At 43.1% G+C, this 27,453-nt stretch overlaps 1 protein-coding gene across 1 annotated transcript in view; it reads left to right on the top strand.

The window, feature by feature from the left end:
* The first annotated feature begins 6,385 nt into the window (after positions 1-6,385).
* The window catches only part of cacng4a (calcium channel, voltage-dependent, gamma subunit 4a), a 39,653-nt gene continuing 18,585 nt past the window's right edge, over positions 6,386-27,453 (top strand). The window contains exon 1 of the mRNA XM_060918138.1: positions 6,386-6,614. Within this exon, the coding sequence (XP_060774121.1) occupies positions 6,386-6,614 (229 nt within the window). The remainder of the gene's footprint in view (positions 6,615-27,453) is intronic.

Below are 27,453 nucleotides of genomic sequence, written 5' to 3'. Positions count from 1 at the left end.
AATTTATAGCCAGTTGACTTAATCCTCATGTATTTGGACTTTGTGGGAGGAAACCAGAGCACCTGGAGGAAACCCATGCAGGCACAGGGGGAACATGCAAGCTCAAAACAGAAAAGCCCCAGTCACAGTGAAGTACGAACCCAGAACCTTCTTACTGTGAGGCAACAATGCTAACCACTGCACCAGCATGCTGACCATAAGCCCAAGAATGTAGCACTTACACACTTAAATCCAACATTTTTGCCAGCTATACAGAAAGACTTATGAATTCTTGGATAAAATTTAATGGGAGAAGTTAACAATAATACTGTATACATTTTATTTGTGTGACTACACTCTCAGAAATCAAAGTACATCATTGTACCTTTAGGGTACAACGGCTTGTCACTGGGGCAGTACCCTGTAAGGTATTTTTTATTTTTTGTACCCTTTATATACCAATTGGGAACATATATGTACCTTTTTGATCATAAAAAAGACCTTGAGGTCCAATAATGAGCCCTGGGGGGACATTAGCATAGATTAGAATGTACCTTGGGGGACAGAAATGGACTCCTACTGTACCCCTATTTCTGACAGTGTATGGAATCAAAAGATGCATGACTGGAAAATACGAGGCCTTCCTGTCAGTTCAAACCAGTCTGGACATTTTCCTCTAATCTCTCTCTCTCTCTCTCTCTCTCTCTCACAAGGTGTTTCACTGCTGCTTAATGGATGTTTTCTTTTCATTTCATTTCATTTTTTGTTGTATGTGAAAATCTCTGGAGATCAGCTTCTTTCAGTTTCTGAAATCAGTCCATCTGGCACCAAGAACCATGTGACATTCAGGTCTCAATGGACATTTTTCTTTCCTTTCTCCACTTTTTTTTTGTATCTGCATGATTGTGTGCACTGTGCTCCTACCAGATGATTATCTGATTGGACAACTGCATGAATTTGTTATATAATAAAGTGGACTAATATTATTTGGCGGGGCGGCGTAGTGGTTAGCACTGTCGCCTCACAGCAAGAAGGTTCTGGGTTCGAGCCCAGTGGCCGACGGGGGCCTTTCTGTGTGGAGTTTGCATGTTCTCCCCATGTCTGCATGGGTTTCCTCCAGGTGCTCCAGTTTCCTATATAATCCAAAGACATACAGTTTAGGCTAATTGGTAGCTCTAAAGTGAATACGAGTGTAAATGGTTGTTTGTCTCTATGTGTTAGCCCTGCAATGATTTGGTGACTTGTTTAGGGTGTACCCCACCTCTCTCCCATAGTCAGCTGGGATAGGTTCCAGCTTGCCCGTGACCCTGTATAGGATAAGCAGTTATGGATAATGGACGGATGGGATGGGATGGTGGTGTAGCGGTTAGCACTGTCACCTCACAGCAAGAAGGTTCTGAGTTCGAGCCCAGCAGCTGACAGGGCCTTTCTGTGTGGAGCTTGCATGTTCTCCCCATGTCCAAAGACATGTTGGGTTAACAGGTTATTCTAAATTGTCCATACGTGTGAATGGTTGAAAGGAGAAAACCTCTATAATAATCTAAGTAGTAGAAGGCAACAGGAAACCACTACTGTAATTCTTCCCTAGAAACTCTAATGGACGTTGGAGCCATCAGGCAGAACACTGAAGAAGAAACTGTTGCAGATCAGTTTCTAAAGTCAGTCCATCTGGCACCAAGAATCATATGACATTCAGGTCTCAACTGATCACTTTTGTTTTCTTTCTATCTCCACTTTTTGTGTCTGCATGAGTTTATGCACTGTGCTCCTGCCAGATGCTTATCCATCCATTATCTGTAGCCGCTTCTACAGGGTTGCAGGCAAGCTGGAGCCTATCCCACCCTGGACAAGTCACCAGGTCATCGCAGCGCTGACACATAGAGACAAACAACCATTCACCAATTAGCCTAACCTGCATGTCTTTGGACTGTAGCGGAAACCGGAGCACCCAGAGTAAACCCATGCAGACATGGGGAGAACATGTAAACTCCACACAGAAGGGGCCTCGCTGTCAGCCACTGGGCTTGAACCCAGAACCTTCTTGCTGTGAGGCAACAGTGCAAACCACTACACCACCATAAATAATATAGTAAAGTGGACTAATATGGGTGGCACGGTGGTGTAGTGGTTAGCACGGTCGCCTCACAGCAAGAAGGTTCCGGGTTCGAACCTCATGGCCGACAGGGGCCTTTCTGTGCGGAGTTTGCATGTTCTCCCCGTGTCTGCGTGGGTTTCGTCCGGGTGCTCCGGTTTCCCCCACAGTCCAAAGACATGCAGTTAGGTTAATATGGGGTGGCCTTGGACTGAAGTGCCCTTGAGCAAGGTACAGTACCTGCTCCCTGGGTGCTCTAGTGTGGCTGCCCACTGCTCTGGGTGTGTGTGCGCGCGCGCGTGTGTGTGTTCACTGCTTCAGATGGGTTAAATGCAGAGGATGAATTTCACTGTGCTTGAAGTGTGCATGTGACAAATAAAGGTTTCTTCTTGAAAAAAGAAAGAAATCAGCATTCAGGGGTTAAGATTGAGCAGTAGGTACAGTAGATAGCGCCTTGTGATAAGACTGAAGTCAGACTGTGATCAGAGGCAATTCTAGAGTCTGTTGTGGCCCCAAGTAAAAATTTCCAGGGGGCCCTTCTGCCCAGTGTTCATCACCAAGTTATAAATAAACTCCTTTGTCCCTCACGCCATCAGACTGTACAACTCCTCTCTGGGGGGGAGGATGGGTAACAGGAGGACAGAGGACGGGAAGGAGCAGTAGTCTAGCCTAACAATAAGCAATACCGGACAATGTGCAATATAATGTGCAATATAAAGTGCAATATCGCTCCTGCCGCCCCCCTTCTCTTTTCCCCCCTCCTTCCCCCCCTTCCCCATATCTTATTCTTTTTATATTTGTATATGTCAATAATTTATTTTAATTTATCTAGAAGTTTTCTCTATTTATTTTCTCTGTTTATTTGTAATGATGCTGCTGGAATCTTAATTTCCCTGAGGGAACCCGCCCAAAGGGATCAATAAAGTTTTATCTAATCTAATCTAATCTAATCTAATCTAATCTAATCTAATCTAATCTAATCTAATCTAATCTAAATAATCTGACACCAACGAAAAATGTATGAAACCAAAGTTTCTTTAAGGTGTCATTCCACGACAAACCGTTTAATACTTGCTCTTTTGGGTAGCACGGTGGTGTAGTGGTTAGCGCTGTCGCCTCACAGCAAGAAGGTCCGGCTTCGAGCCCCGTGGCCGGCGAGGGCCTTTCTGTGTGGAGTTTGCATGTTCTCCCCGTGTCCGCGTGGGTTTCCTCCGGGTGCTCCGGTTTCCCCCACAGTCCAAAGACATGCAGGTTAGGTTAACTGGTGACTCTAAATTGACCGGAGGTGTGAGCTCTATGTGTCAGCCCTGTGATGACCTGGCGACTTGTCCAGGGTGTACCTCGCCCATAGTCAGCTGGGATAGGCTCCAGCTTGCCTGCGACCCTGTAGAAAGAGCTGAAATCCTGTCATTCTCCCGCCACCCACTCCTCCACCAAACTAGAACAGCCTGAAACAGGAGCACCACAGCATTTTTTTCACCAAAACCGCCTCACAGGGCATTCATTCATACTAGAGACCACCGCACAATTAATGAAAAAACGATGCAATGACACTTTTAAATTCCAAATGTGAAAATACAATGGTAAAGAACAATAAAAAACAAAATAAATAAGCCCTCGGGCCCCGACTCTCAGGGGGCCCCTGGGCCCCAAGCAGTCGCCTGCCTTGCCTGTTCACAAGCTGCGCGTGATGCTGAATGATACCCCTTTTCCACCAAATCAGTTCCAGGGCTGGTTCGGGGCCAGCGCTGGTGCTGGTTCACAACTCGTTCAACTTGCGAGCCAACTGAGAACCAGTTTGCTTTTCCATAGCTTGCGGTGCTAAGGGGAGCCACGTCATTACATCAGTTACGTCGCTGTATACGTTAGTTATGTCGCTGCGTTTGCATAAACCTTGGCGCGAACATCGAAGCAACAACAACACGTGCCCCTTTTCCACCAAATCAGTTCCAGGGCTGGTTTGGGGCCAGTGCTTAGTTTCGAACCGGGTTTTCTGTTTCCACTGACAAGGAACTGGCTCTGGGGCCAGAAAAACCGGTTCCAGGCTAGCACCAACTCTCTGCTGGGCCAGAGGAAAGAACCGCTTACGTCAGTGGAGGGGGCGGAGTTGTTAAGACCAACAACAATGACAAGACCGCGAAAGATCGCCATTTTTAAGCGGCGAGAAGCAGCAGCTGTACAAACACGAAGTCATCCATTATTATTATTGTTGTTGTTGCCGCTGCTGCTTCTTCCGTGTTGTTTTTGCTTCGATATTCGCACCAAGGTTTAAGCAAACGTAGCGACGTAACTGACGTATACAGCGACGTAATGACGTATACAGCGACGTAATGACGTGGCACCGTGAGCTATGGAAAAGCAAACTGGTTCTCAGCTGGCTCACAAGTTGAACGAGTTGTGAACCAGCACCAGCACTGGAACTGATTTGGTGGAAAAGGGGTAAGGGAGAAGAAGAAGCAGCAACAACAACAACAACAACAATAAATAAATAAATGACTTTGCGTTTGTACAGCTGCTGCTTCTCGTCGCTTAAAAATGGCGACCTTTCGCGGTCTTGCGATTGTTGTTGGTCTTAACAACTCCGCCCCCACTGACGTAAGCGGTTCTTTCCTCTGGCCCAGCAGAGAGTTGGTGCTAGCCTGGAACCGGTTTTTCTGGCCCCAGAGCCAGTTCTTTGTCAGTGGAAACAGAAAACCCGGTTCCAAACTAAGCCATACCTGTCAACCCTCCCGTTTTCCCCGGGAAATCCCTTATTTTGACTTATTTCCCGCTGTCTTCCCATTTTTTTATTTTCCCGAAAATATCCCGTATTTTCACATTATATAAAAGTCCCGTATTTTCACATTATATAAAAGTCGGTAGGTCCAGAATTCATGATGCGCCTCTGACAGGAGTTTACAGCAGGAAGTCGGGCCATGAATTCACGTCCCCGCCCTCTCAGGCATCAGTAATTACATAACTACGTCCGGAGGCGAGGCTGAACAAGTGATTAGGTCCAGTGTTGCCAGATTGGGCGGTTTCCTGCCCAAGTTGGGCGGTTTCAAGTGCATTTTGGCGGGTTTCGAACATATTTTGGGCTGGAAAACGTCAGCAGTATCTGGCAACACTGATTAGGTCTGAGGTGAAGATGGCGATGCTAATAGCTAAGAAAAACATTAGCCTCTCTTTCTTTGATGATTACAACAAGTGCATGGCTGGAATGTTCCCAGACTCGCAAAGAAATTTTCCATGGGGAAAACGAAAGCCTCCCAAGTAATCAAAGGTAAGCTACACATGTTTACATTAAGTATGTCCTGGCTAAGACCTCATAAATAGCCTAGTGTAAACTAATTGGTGTATTAACTGTTTTATCCACTCATTGTCTATTTTATTTTCTATCTGAAACTTACCCATTTTAAATCACTCTTGGTTTAATATCTTATATTACTCTTTATTACTCTCTCTATCTATCTAGTGTTCCGAGGCCATGACTATGCTAAAACCATAATAAATTGCAATGGAATTGAATTTATTGACTGGTTATATAATGACCTTTCTTATTTTAACGTAAGATACGTATTTTAGCCCTTAATTTGGGAAATAACTGGTACCACTGAAAGCAAATAAAAATAAATGTATAGTTTATTCACAAATGCACTCTATAAACCATAAGCATATTGAGTTTGGGTCTTGGCTATCACCAACATGCACCAGAGTACAGGAAATCACAAATACTAGATAGAAAATTGCCCCCCATTCAACTACTCACCCACTTTTGGTGAAGGGTATGACTTTCCGAAATTTTCCCTTATTTTGAGTTAAAAATCTGGGAAATATCCCTTTTTTTTCAAACCTCAAAGTTGACAGGTATGAACTAAGCACTGGCCCCGAACCAGCTCTGGAACTGCTTTGGTGGAAAAGGGGCATGAGTGAACTTGAAGGAGTTTGTTTGAAAGAATCGAATCAGCAAAGTGACTCGTCGATGCTTATTTCTACCCAAGCGCGCGCATGCAGGTCACAGACGGGGCGGTGGAGAGGCAGCACGCGCGCGTCGCTCAGAAGTTTGCGACCACTTCAGACGCGATTCTGGAGTCGTTTGAGGATGCGCGCGCGCTTTGTTCTCGTCCCCTTTGAGCTTGGCGACGCTCTTTTGTGGTTTTTTTTCTATTCTAGTTAAACAGACAGATATTATTATTATTATTATTATTATTATTATTATTATTATAGTTCATTGCTTGTTTTAGGGTTAGGATTGAGGCGCAGCAGGTGCGTCCGCGGTTCGAAGCGCGCGAATGTTGATGGCAGCGCGTGCCGGATGAGCATGAGTCCGCCGCCATGGCTCGCTGTGACCGCGGCGTTCAGACTCTCCTCACGGCTCTGGGCGCGTTCGCTGCCTTCAGTCTCATGACGGTGGCCATCGGAACGGACTACTGGCTCTACTCGCGCGCGCACGTGTGTAACGCCACCAACAGCAGCGCGGATGAAGCGGAAAACCTCCTGCAGCCCAAAAAGACCAAAGGGGACTTGACCCACTCTGGCCTCTGGAGGATCTGCTGTATTGAAGGTAAAACTGGATTTGTAGATTTTTTTTTTTTTTTTTACAATTCCAAGTATTCCCATAACTTATATATTATATTATATTATATTATATTATATTATATTATATTATATTTGGGGCGGCACGGTGGTGTAGTGGTTAGCGCTGTCGCCTCACAGCAAGAAGGTCCTGGGTTCGAGCCCCGGGGCCGGCGAGGGCCTTTCTGTGCGGAGTTTGCATGTTCTCCCCGTGTCCGCGTGGGTTTCCTCCGGGTGCTCCGGTTTCCCCCACAGTCCAAAGACATGCAGGTTAGGTTAACTGGTGACTCTAAATTGACCGTAGGTGTGAATGTGAGTGTGAATGGTTGTCTGTGTCTATGTGTCAGCCCTGTGATGACCTGGCGACTTGTCCAGGGTGTACCCCGCCTTTCGCCCGTAGTCGGCTGGGATAGGCTCCAGCTTGCCTGCGACCCTGTAGAAGGATAAAGCGGCTACAGATAATGAGATGAGATGAGATATTATATTTGAAAAACTAGTAAAATCTGAAGTCATGATGAATATGGATGCTTTGCAGTTTGCCTATAGACCACGAAGGGGAGTTGAGGACGCCACAGCCACCCTTTTTAAATTTGACTTTTAAGCATCTAGAAGGGAAAGACACCCATGCTCGGCTCTTCTCATCCCATCTCATTATCTCTAGCCGCTTTATCCTGTTCTACAGGGTCGCAGGCGAGCTGGAGCCTATCCCAGCTGACTACGGGCGAAAGGCGGGGTACACCCTGACCCTGGACAAGTCGCCAGGTCATCACAGGGCTGACACATAGACACAGACAACCATTCACACTCACATTCACACCTACGGTCAATTTAGAGTCATCAGTTAACCCTAACCTGCATGTCTTTGGACTGTGGGGGAAACCGGAGCACCCGGAGGAAACCCACGCGGAGAACATGCAAACTCTGCACAGAAAGGCCCTCGCCGGCCACGGGGCTCGAACCCGGACCTTCTTGCTGTGAAGCGACAGCGCTAACCACTACGCCGCCCTGCTCGGCTGTTATTTATTGATTTTATGTCTGCTTTTAACTCAATCCAACCGCACGTTTTAATAGAAAGGCTTGAGGAGCAGTTCAACTTGAGTAACAACCTTTTGGGGTGGATTTTAAACTTTTTAATAAATCGAACACAGAGACTACGTTCAGACTGCACCCTGAAACGACCCATATCCGATTTTTTTGCCCATATGCGACCTGTATCCGATTTGTTATTGACAATCTGAACGACACAGATCTGATTTTTTTCACATGCGACCCAGGCCGCTTGGATATGTGGTCCTAATTCCGATGCATATCCGTTATTTTCACATGCGACTGCAGTCTGACCGGACAGGTCGCATTCATGCGACCTACACGTCATCAACAAGAGACAAACGTCACTATTCTGCGTTGGCTAATCCCGCCTCTTTGGTGGAAAACAACAACATTTGTACAGTTTTCAGAATTTAAATAGACTTTTATAGAATTGATCAAGCTAATGGTGGATTTGGTAGGGACCTGGATGTTGATCTGTTAGCCTGATTAAATAAAACAGTTTCTATAACTGATTTATAACTTAAACCATCCTGTATTACAAGATTATAAGATTGTTCTGGAAATTTCCAGTAATTTGACACCTTCGGTCTCATTACTCTGCTGCCCACATTAATCAGATTATTGTGTGAGTTCCGCCGCCGCCACAAAAACCACATCGCCAGGTCTCGCCTCATCTCCATGCTTTACTTGCAAACTTGAAGAGTGCGCTTTTTTTTTTGTTTACGTATTACGTAGATGTGCTTATTACGTGTCAATTTGCGCATGCGGGACACTTTTGGGTCGTTTTCCGTTCATATTGGAGATCGCATACAAGTCTCATATAATTGGTAATGTGAACGGCCTAACAAAAAAATCGGATTTCACAACAAATCGGATATGGGTTGTTTGAGGTTGCAGTCTGAACGTAGTGAGAGGATCAACGGCACCCTGTCTGACCAGACCTGCAGCTCCACCGGGTCACCACAAGGATGTGTACTGTCCCCTCTCCTTTTTATTTTATATACAAATATGTGTTGCAGCAATACAGTGAACAGATCTATTTTAAAATATGCAGATGATACAGTGATTGTGAGCTTACTGCAAGGCGGGGAGGCAGGTCATGGCCCAATAGTGGAAGAATTTATAGAGTGGTGTAACAAATCATTCCTGCAGATAAATATCTCAAAGACCAAAGACATGGTTATTGATTTTAGAAAGCACAACCAGATCCAGATGCCCACAGAAATTAATGGTCAGAAAGTGGAGAGTGTAGACAAGTACAAATACCTGTACCTTGGCACCATTACTGACAACAAGCTCACATTTGAGGTAAACTGTGAAGCTGTTTTTAAAAAGGCCAACCAGCGTCTGCACTGTCTGAGGAAACTGTCGTACTTTCACATTGATCGACCCTTGCTTACCCTCTTTTACCGTGCTTTTATTGAATCTATCTTATCTTTCTGCTTGGCGTGCTGGTTCAACAACCTGTCTTTTAAAAACAAGAATTCCCTTTTTCAAATAGTTAAGTGGTCTGGCAGGCTGATTGGAGAGCCACAACTTGGTCCTGAGACCCTGTACACCAGACAGTTGCAGAGGATAGCTGGTTCCATCTTGGAAGATAGCTCTCAACCACTGTATAAGGAATTTCAGCTCCTTCCATCTGGTTACAGATGAGCAATTCCAGCGTTATGGACGTGACACTTGAACTCAAAATGGCAACAAATGACCCAGTGCATGTTTTATTGTCTCCCAGTATTTAAACAGGTGTTGCATATTTTAAGGCTGTACCATACTGGAGAAGTGATAGAACAAGAACAATTCCCATAGTACATCTAGGACATGCCAGAAAATGCCAATAAAAGATGCGTTATGGATGTGACAGAAAAAGTATCACTTTTCTTGGGTGACTGTACATTTTTATCAAACTCTGTGAAATTGTAAACCTAATGTCGAAATGGAGATATCCATTTGATAGAGGGGTCCAAGGTGAATATTAAAAAATCTTTGTTTAAAATATTTTGTATTTCATGCAGAGTTTCGGAAGGAAAAGTCAGCGTTATGGATGTGACGAAATTCCGTTATGGATGTGACGCGTCTGAAATAGACATGGCATATGTTTAGAAAATCAGCAATTTAACCACCATAACCCTTTGAAAAACTCTCTAAATATCAGCTAAAACTATCAAAGTTCTTAAATAATATTTAGGATGGCTATTGTTTTGCTGTTTTGTGGATTTTAGCATACATTTCTGTGGCTTGTGGCAATAATATAGAATTGTACATGATCAAAGTTGATTTTAGCTTGGGTTTTACATTATAAGAAAGAAAGACTGACAGTGACATATTAGGTTGGTTACAAATTGGTTCAACTTATTCACATCTGTAAAATACAGGCCTAGGTGATATCTCTGGGAGTGGTTTTGATGTATTACATGTTGCTTTATTTTTGCATGGTGAGGTTGACATTTACATGGAATTGCCCTGATGCAACCTACCTGTCTGCAAGACAAAGCGTTTCAGAGGAAGTTTTGTCCCCTCAGCTATTAGAGAGATTAATAATATAACTTCTAAACATAGGCTGTAATAGCACAATTTATTTTATTTGTTTTATAATTAATTTTTTATTTGTTTATATAGTTAAGGATCTTATCAGTCTCATTTTATTACATATTCATCAATCTATCATGGCTGGTATATCACTGTTTTTTTTTAACACAATGTGACACTATGTCACTCTAGGATGCGTTACTTTGGTACTGTCTAATGTTTACTGTTTTTAAACATTTCTGTAATATTTCAAATGTGTGTCCTTTGTTTTAAATGTTTTGTATGAGTGGAGATCACTTGGCTGCACACCAAATCTACCTTTGGGTACAAATAAAGTTATCTAATCTAAATATTATATTACGGGTTGTTTTACAATCAGGGTACGCAAGCTAAAAATCACATTTAACACTTATTATCTTCAATATCAAAAGGCTTGACTAAATAAACTTGGTTGTTTATTGTAGCCCTGTGATAGCTCTATTTACCATGCAAAAAAAAAATTTGGTGATAACGTTATTTTTGGTGAATGTATGGCAATATATGTCATATTTAGCAAAATTACTCGTGTCATTTAGAAAAAGTGCTTTTTTGACCACAGGTAGCTCCAAAAGGGATGCACTTAAATCATTCTTTATACCATAAAACAAATATTTGGTTCCATATCATTGGAAACATTAGTTAAGTTTTAATGTTGAATGCCAGTAAGTTTTCAGACTATTTTGATCAAGTTAGTATGTAATTGTGTCAAAAAAATGTCCTCTCCGAGACAGCTAATTTTTCAGTATAAAATAACATATATCTAAAATGACTATTTTCATCCTAAAATGTGGTCAAGATATTGGGACATAAATATTAGAGACAACTAACACAAAGCTTACAGCCTTATATTTAAAAGCACTATGGAAGTAGTGGATTCTGAATTGTCAAAAAAAAAAAAAGTTCTCTCCGAGAATCACTTCATTTGTTTCTCCCAGCCCTGCTTAAAGCTACACTTAATCTTGTTATAATACAAACTATTACACATGCCTATGTTCATATGTGTATTAATTTCCAAAAGTGCAGATTTGATAGGTTTTTTTTTTTTAATTTGAATTTTGGACCCCTGTGACACAAACTTTGTACCCTGATTGTAAAACAACCCTTATATTATATTCCAAGGTTCTGTTTGGATGAAGAGCATTTTTGATGTTCCAGCTGGTAGCAAGAAAGAAAGTGACTAAACACATCATCCATCCATCCATCCATCCATCCATCCATCCATCCATCACTTGATCTGACCCAGACTCTAATACACCCAAGTCCTTCATGCACAAACACCTACTTGCATGAGGTTGAAAGAATCTCTGAGACCGTACGGTAACCTGCTCACAGGTTTGAACCACATACCCTGGAGCTGTCACACAGCAGCGAGCGCTGCTCACTGCCCCCCCCAACACCACCTTCATCACAGACAACAATATTCAGTATTGTTCTCCATACGCGTCGATAAGCCTTTTTTTAATTAAGCAAACTCAATTCTCAATAAATGATAGAACTTGTTAGAGAAAGATGTTTGGAAGCCTATTAAGACGGCATGATGGTTTTATTTGTCTTATCGTGTACGTCTGAAGTTCCTAAATAATTTGTTTTAGATTTTTTTTTTTAAAGATATTTTTTGGGCTTTTTTTCACCTCTATTGGATAGGACAGTGCAGAGACAGGAAACGAGCAGGAGAGAGAGACAGGGAGGGATCGGGAAATGACCCCAGGTCGGAACTGAACCCAAGTCCCCGGATCCACGGCGCGGCGCCCCATCCACCTGAGCCACAACGCCCCCAATTTGTTTTAGATTTAAGGTGCAATATGTCAGGATTAGGTTAATGTTAAGGGCAGCACGGTGATGTAGTGGTTAGCGCTGTCGCCTCACAGCAAGAAGGTCCGGGTTCGAGCCCCGTGGCCGGTGAGGACCTTTCTGTGCGGAGTTTGCATGTTCTCCCCGTGTCTGTGTGGGTTTCGTCCGGGTGCTCCGGTTTCCCCCACAGTCCAAAGACATGCAGGTTAGGTTAACTGGTGACTCTAAATTGACCGTAGGTGTGAATGTGAGTGTGAATGGTTGTCTGTGTCTATGTGTCAGCCCTGTGATGACCTGGCGACTTGTCCAGGGTGTACCCCACCTTTCGCCCGTAGTCAGCTGGGATAGGCTCCAGCTTGCTTGCAACCCTGTAGAAGGATAAAGTGGCTAGAGATGATGAGATGAGATGAGGTTAATGTTAAGTAGGTGGTGCTGATTAAGATTTTGAATTATTATTTTTTTTCCTCTTTGAGACCACCCCATTTTCCCTCCCATGAACACTGGGGCTTGTAAGGGGTGGCGCAGTGGTTCGCAGTGTTGCTTCACAGCAAGAAGGTTCTGGGTTTGAGCCCAGTGGCTGGTCGGGGCCTTTCTGTGTTGAGTTTGCATGTTCTGCCTCTGCCTGTGTCTGAGTTTTCCCCACAGTCCAAAGACATGCAGCCAGGTTAACTGGCTACTCTAAATTGTCTGTAGGTGTGAATGGTTGCTTCCTAAGCCTGGAAATGGGAGGGTTGCGGCAGGAAGGGCATCTGGCATAACACTATGCTCCAATTAATATGACATGCGGATCAGTAGGAGACATGTAGTAAGCAGGCTTGTAGTACTCGAGTCCGACTCGTGCCCTAGTTTTAAGGACTCGGACTTTAGCACTGATGACTCCGACTTGTGCATTAACTGCACTCAGACTCGTAAACTGGAGACGAGGACTCTGATTTTTTTTTTTAACATGCCATAATAATTTACCATAAGATATTTACATTAATTTTTGGACTAATTTTGTGCAAGAGTGTCACACCTGTGCACCTTGGCGCGTGCATAAGATAGACTCTCAGGTACGCTCTGGACAGCACGCGCGCCAAGCGGACTCTCGCGTTTGCGCCATAAACGACTCGCACCTGCACAGGATTAAGGTCCAATCAGCACGCCAATATAAAAACTGTGAAAAAACACTTACTTTCGAAGTATTGAGTTGTGTTGCTGACACATTACCGGGCCTTATTTCCTTGTTTGGTTTCCTGATTTCCTGTTTCCCGTCTTTGATTCTGCCGAGTCTACGATAGCTTGTTTGTGCCTCACTCGACTTATTGCCTGTTTCACTGTTTTACGATTTTGCCTGCCATTCTGGATTGTTTACCTGTCTTCACTTGTATTAATAAACACACCTTCTGCACTCACATCCGTCTCCCAATCATCTCTGACGGAACACTTCGCACTCCCTGACAAAGAGAATGCACATTCACCTGTTCATACGTCATGTTCAGGAACAAACTCATGTTAATGGCGCCAAAACAGCCATCGCTAAATTGTGCAGTTGGAGTCTTGGACTCGACTCGAAATTTTTTTAATGACTTAGACTTGAACACTGGGGACTCGAGACTGGACTTGGATTCGAGGTTTAGTGACTCGACTACAACACTGGTAGTAAGTGGGACAAGCTGGAAGACGTGAGTGAGTGAACACCAGGGATTGTAAGAGTCACTGATTCACATTGGTGCACTGATTTCAGAGTTCACAATGTGAATGCCCTGATTAAAAACGTGTGGATTCCATTTGGAATGAAACTGGGATGCATCATTAAAATCCTATTTATTAATGTATAACTATTAATAGAGGCCCTATGCCTTTATTATACTGTATAGAAATGTGACCAATACATTTTGACAAATAATTTTAGATTTAGATTAATTCCTCCTCTCTAAATTGTTTCTCATGCACGCTTTGTCATCTCCACTACTGTCAGTGGCCAAGTCTCGTCAAGTCTCTTGGCCAAGTTGGACTTGGAGGGTGTCCGGGTGAGTCACAGAAGGGTATATGGCACGAAAACTGGAGGCTCTGTGGTGACTTGCTCACTGTGGCTCACTCACCATGGTGCCAGTGAGATTTCAAAATAAAAGTCCCTGTTGCTTTCTTGGCATAGCGCCAACCGGATTTCAAAATAAAAGTCCCTTCTCACATCAGACCCCATAGACATGTAAACATAGACGCCGCCTTCTGCGTAGAATCATACGTCATCCTCGCCGCCATATTGGATGTGGCAAAGTGGAGATTCTTCAACCGTCTCTGGTATAGCGTCTAGACAGTAGCCGAGAATAAAGATGCCTCATTCATGTGCTGCGTTTAACTGTACCAACAGGTTTACCATCCAAACGAGATCACATGGGATTACCTTTCACAGGTGAGACTGGAAAAATACTTTTCATTGTATTTGGTCATTATAACGTAATTTTACGAACAGATTTTTCTGACTTTGTGGCTAATATGAAGTCTCGCGCATAATAGCCGCTCGGTGAAACCTGTCTCCAAACAACGAAGTATTTCCTTCGTAACTACGCTGATTGTTGTTAGTTGCTTAGCTAACTTTTCACATACTATGTAGGTTTCCCAAAAATAAAGACATGAAAAAGCAGTGGGAGACAGCTGTGCGATGGGAAGGGTTTTCTGCTACTCCGTCATCCATGCTCTGCAGTGAACACTTCAGAATGGAGGATTTTGACAGAGCAGGTCAGACAGTCAGGATCAGAGAGGGAGCTGTTCCTTCAGTCTTCAGTTTCCCAGCTCATCTCCACCGGGTAGGTGTATAGTTATAAGCAGTGAGAATTAGATAATACAGTGCCACACTATGATGAACGTTTTTGAACGTATGATGAATGTTTTTAACCTTTCAGTGATGTATTTTGTTTTGGTATGATGTTAGAACCTGGCCGAACTCAGTTTGGCGGTCATTCAGCTCACTTTATTCAACGAGAGTAGGTCTGTGTGTTGACTCAATAAATAAAACAGTAAATTTTTATTTTCATTCACTATTTCCAGTTTTTCCACTATTTCCATCATTTATCATATTCAGTCTTGTAGGTTGGTTATTGTGGCCTCAGGTTTTGGTAGCTTGCTATGGTATGCTGACTGATTAGCTTACCTGAGCTATCTATCGCGTATCTGTCGCTAGTTTGCAGTGTACAGGGTATTTCGCACGCTATTTATAACCATCACATTAAAAGTTATATATGTTGTTTTGATGCCTGTTTGTTTCCCAAATATATATGTGTGTGTCTTAATGGGTGAATAAAAGGCATCGAGTTAAATATTATTGTAGAAAGGGGCTTTATGAAGTTCAGTCCATTTACTTGCATTGGTTTACGGGGAAGATTTGCCACATCCAATATGACGGACACTCTGACGTATCCCAGCAACGGGCCACCAGCTCAATGCGGTGTCTATGTTTATGTCTATGATCAGACCCCCCCTCGAGTCACATGGAGGATTATCATCGAGGTGGAAGAGCTACCATATTGAACTGCATCGCATCATACTGTGTTGCATCAGATTGTTTCAAATCACACTGCATTGCAGTGGGGTTAATCATATTGTATCGTATCGCAGCAGTAGGAGTAGTTGCTTCATATGTATCTTTTATATATCAAATCGTCTGCAGTGCATAAAGATGTGTATCGCATCGGCCTCAGTGATGGACATGGACATCCGCAATGAATACAAAGCAGTGGTACAACTAGACATAATTCACTTTAAATTTAATTCGTTCACTTTCTATACCACTTATCCATTGTGGGTCACAGGGGAAGCTGAAGCCAATCCCAGCTGACATTGGGTGAGAGGCAGGGTACTTTACAGGTCGCCAGTCTACAACCCCGATTCCAAAAAAGTTGGGACAAAGTACAAATTGTAAATAAAAACGGAATGCAATGATGTGGAAGTTTCAAAATTCCATATTTTATTCAGAATAGAACATAGATGACACATCAAATGTTTAAACTGAAAAAATGTATAATTTAAAGAGAAAATTTAGGTGATTTTAAATTTCATGACAACAATACATCTCAAAAAAGTTGGAACAAGGCCATGTTTACCACTGTGAGACATCCCCTTTTCTCTTTACAACAGTCTGTAAACGTCTGGGGACTGAGGAGACAAGTTGCTCAAGTTTAGGGATAGAAATGTTAACCCATTCTTGTCTAATGTAGGATTCTAGTTGCTCAACTGTCTTAGGTCTTTTTTGTCGTATCTTCTGTTTTATGATCCGCCAAATGTTTTCTATGGGTGAAAGATCTGGACTGCAGGCTGGCCAGTTCAGTACCCGGACCCTTCTTCTACGCAGCCATGATGCTGTAATTGATGCAGTATATGGTTTGGCATTGTCATGTTGGAAAATGCAAGGTCTTCCCTGAAAGAGACGTCGTCTGGATGGGAGCATATGTTGCTCTAGAACCTGGATATACCCTTCAGCATTGATGGTGTCTTTCCAGATGTGTAAGCTGTCCATGCCACACGCACTAATGCAACCCCATACCATCAGAGATGCAGGCTTCTGAACTGAGCGCTGATAACAACTCGGGTCGTCCTTTTCCTCTTTAGTCCGAATGACACGGCGTCCCTGATTTCCATAAAAAACTTCAAATTTTGATTTGTCTGACCACAGAACAGTTTTCCACTTTGCCACAGCCCATTTTAAATGAGCCTTGGCCCAGAGAAGACGTCTGCGCTTCTGGATCATGTATAGGTACGGCTTCTTCTTTGAACTATAGAGTTTTAGCTGGCAACGGCGGATGGCATGGTGAATTGTGTTCACAGATAATGTTCTCTGGAAATATTCCTGAGCCCATTTTGTGATTTCCAATACAGAAGCATGCCTGTATGTGATGCACTGCCGTCTAAGGGCCTGAAGATAATGGGCACCCAGTATGGTTTTCCGGCCTTGACCCTTATGCACAGAGATTCTTCCAGATTCTCTGAATCTTTTGATGATATTATGCACTGTAGATGATGATATGTTCAAACTCTTTGCAATTTTACACTGTCAAACTCCTTTCTGATATTGCTCGACTACTTGTCGGCGCAGAATTAGGGGGATTGGTGATCCTCTTCCCATCTTTACTTCTGAGAGCTGCTGCCACTCCAAGTTGCTCTTTTTATACCCAGTCATGTTAATGACTTATTGCCAATTGACCTAATGAGTTGCAATTTGGTCCTCCAGCTGTTCCTTTTTTGCACCTTTAACTTTTCCAGTCTCTTATTGCCCCTGTCCCAACTTTTTTGAGATGTGTTGCTGTCATGAAATTTCAAATGAGCCAATATTTGGCATGAAATTTCAAAATGTCTCACTTTCGACATTTGATATGTTGTCTATGTTCTATTGTGAATACAATATCAGTTTTTGAAATTTGTAAATTGTTGCATTCCATTTTTATTTACAATTTGTACTTTGTCCCAACTATTTTGGAATCGGGGTTGTATTACAGGAGAGATAGATAACAATTCACACTCACATTCATACCAATGGGCAATTTAGAGTAATCTACATGTCTTTAGAATGTGGGAGGAAACCAGAGCACCCAGAGGAAACCCTTGCAGGCACATGGAGAACATGCAAACTCTGCACAGAAAGGCCCGAGTCGACCGGCAGGTTCAAACCCAGAACTTGTTTGCTGTGAGGTGACAGTGCTAACCACTACACCAATGTGCCTCCCCAGTATCATCCATCCATCCATTATCCGTAACCGCTTATCTTGTGCAGAGTCGTGGGCGAGCTGGAGCCTCGCCCAGCTGACTATGGGCGAGAGGTGGGGTACACCCTGGACAAGTCGCCCGATCATCGCAGGGCTGACACACAGAGACAAACAACCATTCACACTCACCTCTACAGTCAATTTAGAGTCACCAGTTAGCCTAACCTGCATGTCTTTGGATTGTGGGGGAAACCGGAGCACCTGGAGGAAACCCACGCGGACACAGGGAGAACATGGAAACTCCATACAGAAAGGCCCCCACCGACCTCTGGGCTTGAACCCAGAACCTTCTTGCTGTGAGGCAACAGTGCTAACCACTACTGATACAGATTTAGGCTGATCTCTACTGAGCAAGCCAGAGGCAACAGTAGCAAGGAAAAAGTTAGCAGGCTGCAGTATTAGCATGTTAGCAAGGGGTGGAGTGAAAGGCTGTGAGGGAGTGGTCTATAAAATGACTGACAGGAGAGTTATGTAAATACAAACATTCATTCCAGACCTTAATGCAGTTTTCCAAATGAGCTTTCTCACCCTTGTAATACTTATGGCTTAAACCATCATTTTTTTTTTGTTTCAAATTCATGTTCTGTATATTTTTCCAGCTGACTCATAGTATTAGTGAGAAAAAAATTGACTATTGCACCTTTAAAATCTCTTTTTTTTAAACCCTTATCCATATAGCTATATTAAAGTATATTAGAACATGCATCTTTTCTGGACAAGCACACACACATCTCAAACTCTCAAGTTAAAAAGTTCACTTTAGTGTCAGCACTTTGCATGTCACAAACTAATTTTGATAATATTTAAATACTAATGTTATTTGACATTAGCTACAATAACCCCTGAATACAATAACCACTGAAGATTTTCTAATGTGCCATGACTTTTACACATAAGACCAGCAAGTCTGACAGTCTAAGGCCCATTTTTTCCCCCTGAATACAATAACCACTGAAGATTTTCTAATGTGCCATGACTTTTACACATAAGACCAGCAAGTCTGACAGACTAAGGCCCATTTTTTCATACACAGTCACTGCGCAAAAAAAAAAAAAAAAAAAAATGTTGTGCACAGAAATATTTGATTGGACTGCCTTTAGGTTTGATCACAGCATGCATTCGCCGTGGCATTGTTTCTATAAACTTATGCAATATTACAACATTTATATCAGTCCAGAGTTGTATTAATTTTTCACAGAGATCTTGTGTTGAGCCCCGTGGCCGGCGAGGGCCTTTCTGTGCGGAGTTTGCATGTTCTCCCCGTGTCCGCGTGGGTTTCCTCCGGGTGCTCCGGTTTCCCCCACAGTCCAAAGACATGCAGGTTAGGTTAACTAGTGACGCTAAATTGACCGTAGGTGTGAATGTGAGTGTGAATGGTTGTCTGTGTCTATGTGTCAGCCCTGTGATGACCTGGCGACTTGTCCAGGGTGTACCCTGCCTTTCGCCTGTAGTCAGCTGGGATAGGCTCCAGCTTGCCTGCGACCCTGTAGAACAGGATAAAGTGGCTAGAGATAATGAGATAATGAGATGAGATCTTGTGTTGAGGATGGGAGAGTCGAACCACTGCGCAAGGTCTTCTCCAGCATCCCAAAGATTCTCAATGAGGTTAAGGTCGGGACTCTGTGGTGGCCAATTCATGTGGGAAAATGATTCCTCATGCTTCCTGAACCACTCTTTCACAATTTGAGCCCTAATTTTATGCCCGTGCCATCAGGGAAGAAAAAAAATCCATTGATGTGATAGCCTGGCCATTCAGTACATTCAGGTCGTCAGCTGACTTCATTTTATTGCCCCATAGTGTTGCTGAGCCTTGACCTGACCAACTGAAGCAACCCCAGATCATAACACTGCCTCCAGAGGCTTGTATAGTGGCCACTATGGATGATCGGTGCATCACTTCATTCGCTTACTTTCTTACCCTGACACACCCATCACTCAAGAATAGGGTCAATCTGGACTCATCAAATCGCATGACCTTTTTCCATTGCTCCAGAGTCCAATCTCTATGCTCCCAAGCAAATTGAAGCCCCTTATCCTGATTCATCTTATAAACAGGTTGTTTCCTTATGACTACACAGCTGTTTAGTCTCAATCTTGTGAGTTTTCATCACATTGTGAGTGTGGACACACTCTTAATTTCACTATTAAACATAGCTGTGAGTTCTTCTGTTGACTTTTTTTTATATATAATTAGACTTCACCAACATTTAAGTGATCTCTGATCATGGTCAGTCAGGAGTTTTTTCCAATCACATTTTTTTTCTGCAAAGTTGATGGTTCACCACTATCCTTCCAGGTTTTAATAATGCGTTGGACAGTTCTTAACCCAGTTCCAGACATTTCAGTAGTCTTAGCTGTTTTCTTTGCTTGATGCAGGCCAATAATTCGACCCTTCTGAAACAGTAACATCTTTTCCATGAGCATGGGATACGTCTTCCGACATGTTTGTTTAAGAAATGAGAAGCTACTCACTGCATCAGTTAGGGTTAAAAGAATTGTTACCACCTGAAACACATAAAGTGGTGCTTGAAAATTTTGTGAACCCTTTAGAATGTTCTATATTTCTGCATAAATATGACCTAAAATATCATCAGATTTTCACACAAGTTCTAAAAGTAGATAAAGAGAACCCAGTTAAACAAATGAGACAAAAATATTATACTTGGTCATTTATTTATTGAGGAAAATGATTCAATATTACATATCTGTGAGTGGCAAAAGTATGTGAACCTTTGCTTTCAGTATCAGGTGTGACCCCCTTGTGCAGCAATAACTGCAACTAAACATTTCCGGTAACTGTTGATCACTCCTGCACACCGGCTTGGAGGAATTTGGGCCCATTCCTCCATACAGAACAGCTTCAACTCTGGGACGTTGGTGGGTTTCCTTGCATGAACTGCTCGCTTCAGGTCCTTCCACAACATTTCGATTGGATTAAGGTCAGAATTTTGACTTGGCCATTCCAAAACATTAACTTTATTCTTCTTTAACCATTCTTTGGTAGAATGACTTGTGTGCTTAGGGTCGTTGTCTTGCTGCATGACCCACCTTCTCTTGAGATTCAGTTCATGGACAGATGTCCTGACATTTTCCTTTAGAATTCGCTGGTATAATTCAGAATTCATTGTTCCATCAATGATGGCAAGCTGTCCTGGCCCAGATGCAGCAAAACAGGCCCAAACCATGATACTACCACCACCATGTTTTACAGATGGGATAAGGTTCTTATACTGGAATGCAGTGTTTTCCTTTCTCCAATCATAACGCTTCTCATTTAAACCAAAAAGTTCTATTTTGATCTCATCCGTCCACAAAACATTTTTCCAATAGCCTTCGGGCTTGTCCATGTGATCTTTAGCAAACTGCAGATAAGCAGCAGTGTTCTTTTTGGAGAGCAGTGGCTTTCTCCTTGCAACCCTGCTATGCACACCATTGTTGTTCAGTGTTCTCCTGATGGTGGACTCATGAACATTAACATTAACCAATGTGAGAGAGGCCTTCAGTTGCTTAGAAGTTACCCTGGGGTCCTTTGTGACCTCGCCGACTATTACACACCTTGCTCTTGGAGTGATCTTTGTTGGTCGACCAGTCCTGGGGAGGGTAACAATGGTCTTGAATTTCTTCCATCTGTACACAATCTGTCTGACTGTGGATTGGTGGAGTCCAAACTCTTTAGAGATGGTTTTGTAACCTTTTCCAGCCCGATGAGCAACAACAATACTTTTTCTGATGTCTTCAGAAATCTTCTTTGTTCGTGCCATGATACACTTCCACAAACATGTGGTGTGAAGATCAGACTTTGATAGATCCCTGTTCTTTAAATAAAACAGGGTGCCCACTCACACCTGATTGTCATCCCATTGATTGAAAACACCTGACTCTAATTTCATCTTCAAATTAACTGCTAACCTAGAGGTTCACATACTTTTGCCACTCACAGATATGCAATATTGGATCATTTTCCTCAATAACTAAATGACCAAGTATAATAATTTTGTCTCATTTGTTTAACTGGGTTCTCTTTATATACTTTTAGGACTTGCGTGAAAATATGATGCTGTTTTAGGTCATATTTATGCAGAAATTTCGAAAATACTAAAGGGTTCACAAAATTTTCAAGCACCACTGTAAATCACTGCAGTAATTATCCAATCAAAGGCTCTTAAATATTTACTTATTTAAATCCAAACAGTAACTTATTTTTGGCCAGGCAGTGTACTTTTACTTTAACTTAAACTGATTGAAAATACATAAAACATTAGCAGATAAAACATTCCTATTTTGTTTGCCATTCTGAAGCTTCAAGTCTTGGAGAACTTGGATTTTGATTAGCTAGAGCCACCCATGGTCTGTATTTATCTTAGAAAACAGTTCGCTCAAATCAAGTTTATCTGTGAATTTAGAGAACTAAATATCACACTAAAATATCCTGCAGTGATGAAGTTTTTTGTGATTGACCAAAATGCCAGACACAACCTTATAATATGAGGTCTTTAAACATGGCTGTCTTTGACACTCATTGGCCCAGGCTCTTTGCATGATATACAGTTACTGTCTGTAGTTCATCTCTCTGCTGTCCACAATTTGTTAGAACACTTCGGACAACCATAGGACCATCACTGACCAGATATGTGTGGAGGCCTGGGAAAACCCATCAGAAATCGCTGTGTCTGAATTCTGGCAAACAGCCAAAGAATGAAATTTCATTTTATGATCAAAATTGGGTTTTTCTATTTATAACACACATTGACACCAACTTTCAGAAACCATAAATATATTTCACCAAAGCAAAGTGGAAATATTTTATTTATTATTTAATCTTGCCAAGGTTATCATCCTGTTGGATAAAGTTTCCCAGGCTGCCACACTTTATTATAGTTTAACAAACATGGCAGTAAAACAGTCTATGAAAACATCTCGAAAACCTTGCTAGCTAACTGTGATTTCCTTGCATGATAAATGTCAAGCTTTAATCAAGTTATTGGATAGCTACAAGCCATAGCTAAATGAATATGACCTAATGGTTAGAGGCCAAAAAGTTGCTGGTTCGATTCCCTGGACCAACAGGAATGGCTGAAGTGCCCGTGAGCAAGGCACCTAACTCCCAACTGCTCCAGATAAGATCCATCCATCCGTTATCCATAACCACTTACTCTGTGTAGGGTCACAGGCAAGCTGGAGCCTATCCCAGCTGACTATAGGCAAGAGGCAGGGTACAAGCTGCTAGATAATTGCAGTGCTTACACATAGAGACAAACAACCATTCACACCTATGGTCAATTTGGAGCTACCAGTTAGCCTAACCTGCATGTCTTTGGACTACTGGGGCAACCAGAACAAGCCCACAAAGACAATATGTAAACTCCACACAGAAAGGCCCCTGTCAGCCACTGGGCTTGAACCCAGAACCTTCTTACTGTGAGGCAGTAGTGCTAACCACTACACCACCATGCCACCTCTGGATAAGAATGTCTGCTAAATGCCATTAATGTAATATAAACTTTAGTTTATAATCAGGTACCAGCTGTCAAAATGTCCACAGATGGAATCCAATTTCAGTTTCCTACTACAGTCAATAACTGTATATTATTAAACGGTCCACTTGTATGGTAGGCACAATTGATAAGGGCCAACAAGTGTAGGTACTAGGTGGGTGTACCTAATAAAATGTCAATATGAACGTCCATACTACTATATTGTACACATAAATCTTATTGTTATCATGCTTTATTTGAGTTTAATTTTATTTAAGATGATGATGATGGCGGCACGGTGGTGTAGTGGTTAGCGCTGTCGCCTCACAGCAAGAAGGTCCTGGGTTCGAGCCCCGGGGCCGGCGAGGGCCTTTCTGTGTGGAGTTTGCATGTTCTCCCCGTGTCCACGTGGGTTTCCTCCGGGTGCTCCGGTTTCCCCCACAGTCCAAAGACATGCAGGTTAGGTTAACTGGTGACTCTAAATTGACCGTAGGTGTGAATGTGAGTGTGAATGGTTGTCTGTGTCTATGTGTCAGCCCTGTGATGACCTGGCGACTTGTCCAGGGTGTGCCCCGCCTTTCGCCCGTAGTCAGCTGGGATGGGCTCCAGCTTGCCTGCGACCCTGTAGAAGGATAAAGCGGCTAGAGATAATGAGATGAGATGATGATGATTATTATTATTACAATGGAGTGGTGCAGTGCTTTGCACTATTGCCTCACAGCAAGAACGTCCAGAGTTCAAATCTCACATCCAACTAGGGGTCCACTATGTAGACTTTGTATGTTCTCCCTGTGCCTGTGTGGGTTTTCTGCCACAGTCCAAAGACGATCAGCTGGCTATGTTAAAATCGCCCACAGGTATGAATGTGAGTGCCCAAAGTCAACTGGGATTGACTCCAGCTTCCCCTGTTGATAAGCTGTACAGATAATGGATGGATGTATTATTATTTGGACAGTGTATTAATTATTACTGAATTTTCCCAAACATAAAAAGAGCATCTCAAAGGTTGCATTGTTCAAACAACCAGCCAAACCCCCTAAGGTGCCCCCCCCCCCTTCTAGTAGTAGATGCTGTTGCCCAGCAACCACAGGTCTCCAATTGCTATGGAAACTCCCCTAGAGTTTGGATGGGGGTTGCTATAATACTGATTATTGTGCATTATAATTGACACAACAGTAGGACTGCGCACTCACTCTAATGACGCTCTGATGACTCACTATTCTAATGGCATTTGCTGTGCTGCTTCGTTGCTTGTATTTCCAAACATGCATAAAGCTGATAAAGGAACCTCAGCATCTCTCCTTGAGAGTCCATGAATGAATTATTAGAATCCAGCAGTCATGTGGTTCACTGTGGTAAACTGGTGGAAAGGTGATATTGGCTTTCACACCTGCATGAGCTTTAATTAATAATTCATCGAGATAAATTTAAAATGAGCTGAGCCTGCGCTTATTAACAAATTCATTTTACTTTACTATTTTACTATACTGCTCTTTTCTTACTGTACTAACTTATGGTAGGGCACACACACATACACAAAGATAGTCAAATTCAATTATATTTATATTTACACAGTGGGGGTGGCACGGTGGTGTAGTGGTTAGGATTATCGCCTCACAGCAAGAAGGTTCTGGGTTTGAGCCCAGCAGCTGACGGGGGCCTTTCTGTGTAGAGTTTGCATGGGTTTCCTCCGGGTGCTCTCATTTCCCCCACAGTTCAATGACATGCAGGTTAGGTTAATTGCTGGGTTTCACGTGATGTCGCATCCGCCTTATTAGTTATTCAAAACTTTAGCTGGTGGTCTACCAAAGCTCAGTTGCCAAAACGTTTGTACAGAGAAGGTGCATTGCTCGCATGAAAAATGCCTTACGCTTGCGCTGTTTTAGGTTGTTTGAATCAATCAAACCGTGAAACTGATAAGTTTCTTCAGGGTTCCCCGTGAACTAATAGAAAAGGGTGAACGAACACAGGATTTCACAAAAAGATGTCGAGAAAGGTGGCTTTTGAACCTCTCATGCCCCTTTTCCACCAAATCAGTTCCAGGGCTGGTTCGGGGCCAGTGCTTAGTTTGGAATCGGGTTTTCTGTTTCCACTGACAAAGAACTGGCTCTGGGGCCAGAAAAACCGGTTCTGCTAGCACCAACTCTCTGCTGGGCCAGAGGAAAGACTGCTTATGTCAGCGGGGGCGGAGTTGTTAAGACCAACAACAATCGCAAGACCGCGAAAGATCGCCATTTTTAAGCGCCAAGAAGCAGCAGCTGTACAAACCCGAAGTCATCCATTATTGTTGTTGTTGCTGCTTCTTCTTCTCCGTGTTGTTGTTGCTTCGATATTCGCGCCAAGGTTTATGCAAACACAGCGACGTAACTGACGCATACAGCGACGTAACTGACGTATACAGCGACGTAACTGACATATACAGCGACGTAATGACGTGGCTCCCCTTAGCACCCCGAGCTATGGAAAAGCAAACTGGTTCTCAGCTGGCTCGCAAGTTGAATGAGTTGTGAACCAGCACCAGCACTGGCCCCGAACCAGCCCTGGAACTGATTTGGTGGAAAAGGGGTATCACTGAAATCGAAGGGAGCCGAGTCGAAGCACGCTCGAGTTTGCAGCGATCACTTGGTGAAAGGTTTGTATCTTCCTCTCCGCTACGTCCTTAGTGTTTTCCAAGTACTTTTCTTGCTATGTGTTGTTATTTTATGGTACTTTTTTTAGTCACGAAGCGTTAAAGTCCCCGGCTGTTTCTTTGTTTACTCCTCACTCCTCATAAAGTCCATATGCATGAAGGTCACGACAAAATTCTTTCCCAGCCATACATTTACAATGCGCCGTGATCACTTCTCTGTCTTGTTTAACTAAGATCCAGGTCTTTAAAGGGGTTCCTGATGATCTTTGTGAATGATTTACCTGAGAGATAAGAGCCAATACAAGTGAGAATCAAGCGAGCTGTTGTTTGTTTACACTTCAACTTGCAGTGCTTCGTTGTAAAGACGTGAACGAAAAGCTTAAAAAAGCATACTTACACGGGCAAAAACAATACAGTCATTCGGCAGCGACTTGATACCAAGGTCCTTTACCCAGCCACATACAAAAAAGTTGTAAGCCTCCATACTCTCCCACGCTTTCACCTGTTTTGCGGTGTAGAAGGACGTCTGCAACACCAGATAGTTCGAGATGTCGGGGAACTCGACTGAAGGGTAGTTTTCGAGATTGTATGACAAATCCTTCTTTCCCAGACTGGAGGGGTCGATTCCATTGCACATACTGTAGCAATCTTCTGAATATATCTAAAGCGAGCAGTGGATTCTAGATTACGAACGTACTCTAAGTTATTGCTAGTTGTTTGCACTACGGCAGCCGTTTAGACCACCAGCTATTTCACTTCTGGTAAAACCACTAAGAAAAGTCACGTGACTGAAACATGCAGGTTAGGTTGATTGGTGGCTCTAAATTGACCGTAGGTGTGAATGTGAGTGAATGGTTGTTTATCTTTATGTGTCAGCCCTGCGATGATCTGGTGACTTATCCAGGGTGTACCCCACCTCTCGCCCATAGTCAGCTGGGATAGGCTCCATCATTTGTCAGCGAAGAGAGTTTAAAAGTATCAGCCTAAATGGAGATCAAATCCAGGGGTTTTTCATTCTTTGTAAATTACCTGACAGGACTGTCACTGGGCGGCACGGTGGTGTAGTGGTTAGCGCTGTCGCCTCACAGCAAGAAGGTCCGGGTTCGAGCCCCGTGGCCGGCGAGGGCCTTTCTGTGCGGAGTTTGCATGTTCTCCCTGTGTCCGCGTGGGTTTCCTCCGGGTGCTCCGGTTTCCCCCACAGTCCAAAGACATGCAGGTTAGGTTAACTGGTGACTCTAAATTGACCGTAGGTGTGAATGTGAGTGTGAATGGTTGTCTGTGTCTATGTGTCAGCCCTGTGATGACCTGGCGACTTGTCCAGGATGTAACCCGCTTTTCGCCCGTAGTCAGCTGGGATAGGCTCCAGCTTGCCTGCGACCCTGTAGAACAGGATAAAGCGGCTAGAGATAATGAGATGAGATGAGGACTGTCACTGATAGGCTATGCAAATCTATAGTCTGGGCTTGAAAGAACTCAGCCTCTTGCTTCTTTCCACCATCCTGTGTATTTTTCTTCTGACCATTGGTGGTGCTGTTGTACCAAGTTTGACAAAAATCCAAAATAATATGTTTTAAGGCATTT

The sequence above is a fragment of the Neoarius graeffei genome, chromosome 4, assembly GCF_027579695.1.
Source record: "Neoarius graeffei isolate fNeoGra1 chromosome 4, fNeoGra1.pri, whole genome shotgun sequence".
Lineage (NCBI taxonomy): Eukaryota > Metazoa > Chordata > Actinopteri > Siluriformes > Ariidae > Neoarius > Neoarius graeffei.
This window is presented reverse-complemented; position numbering and strand designations above follow the sequence as displayed.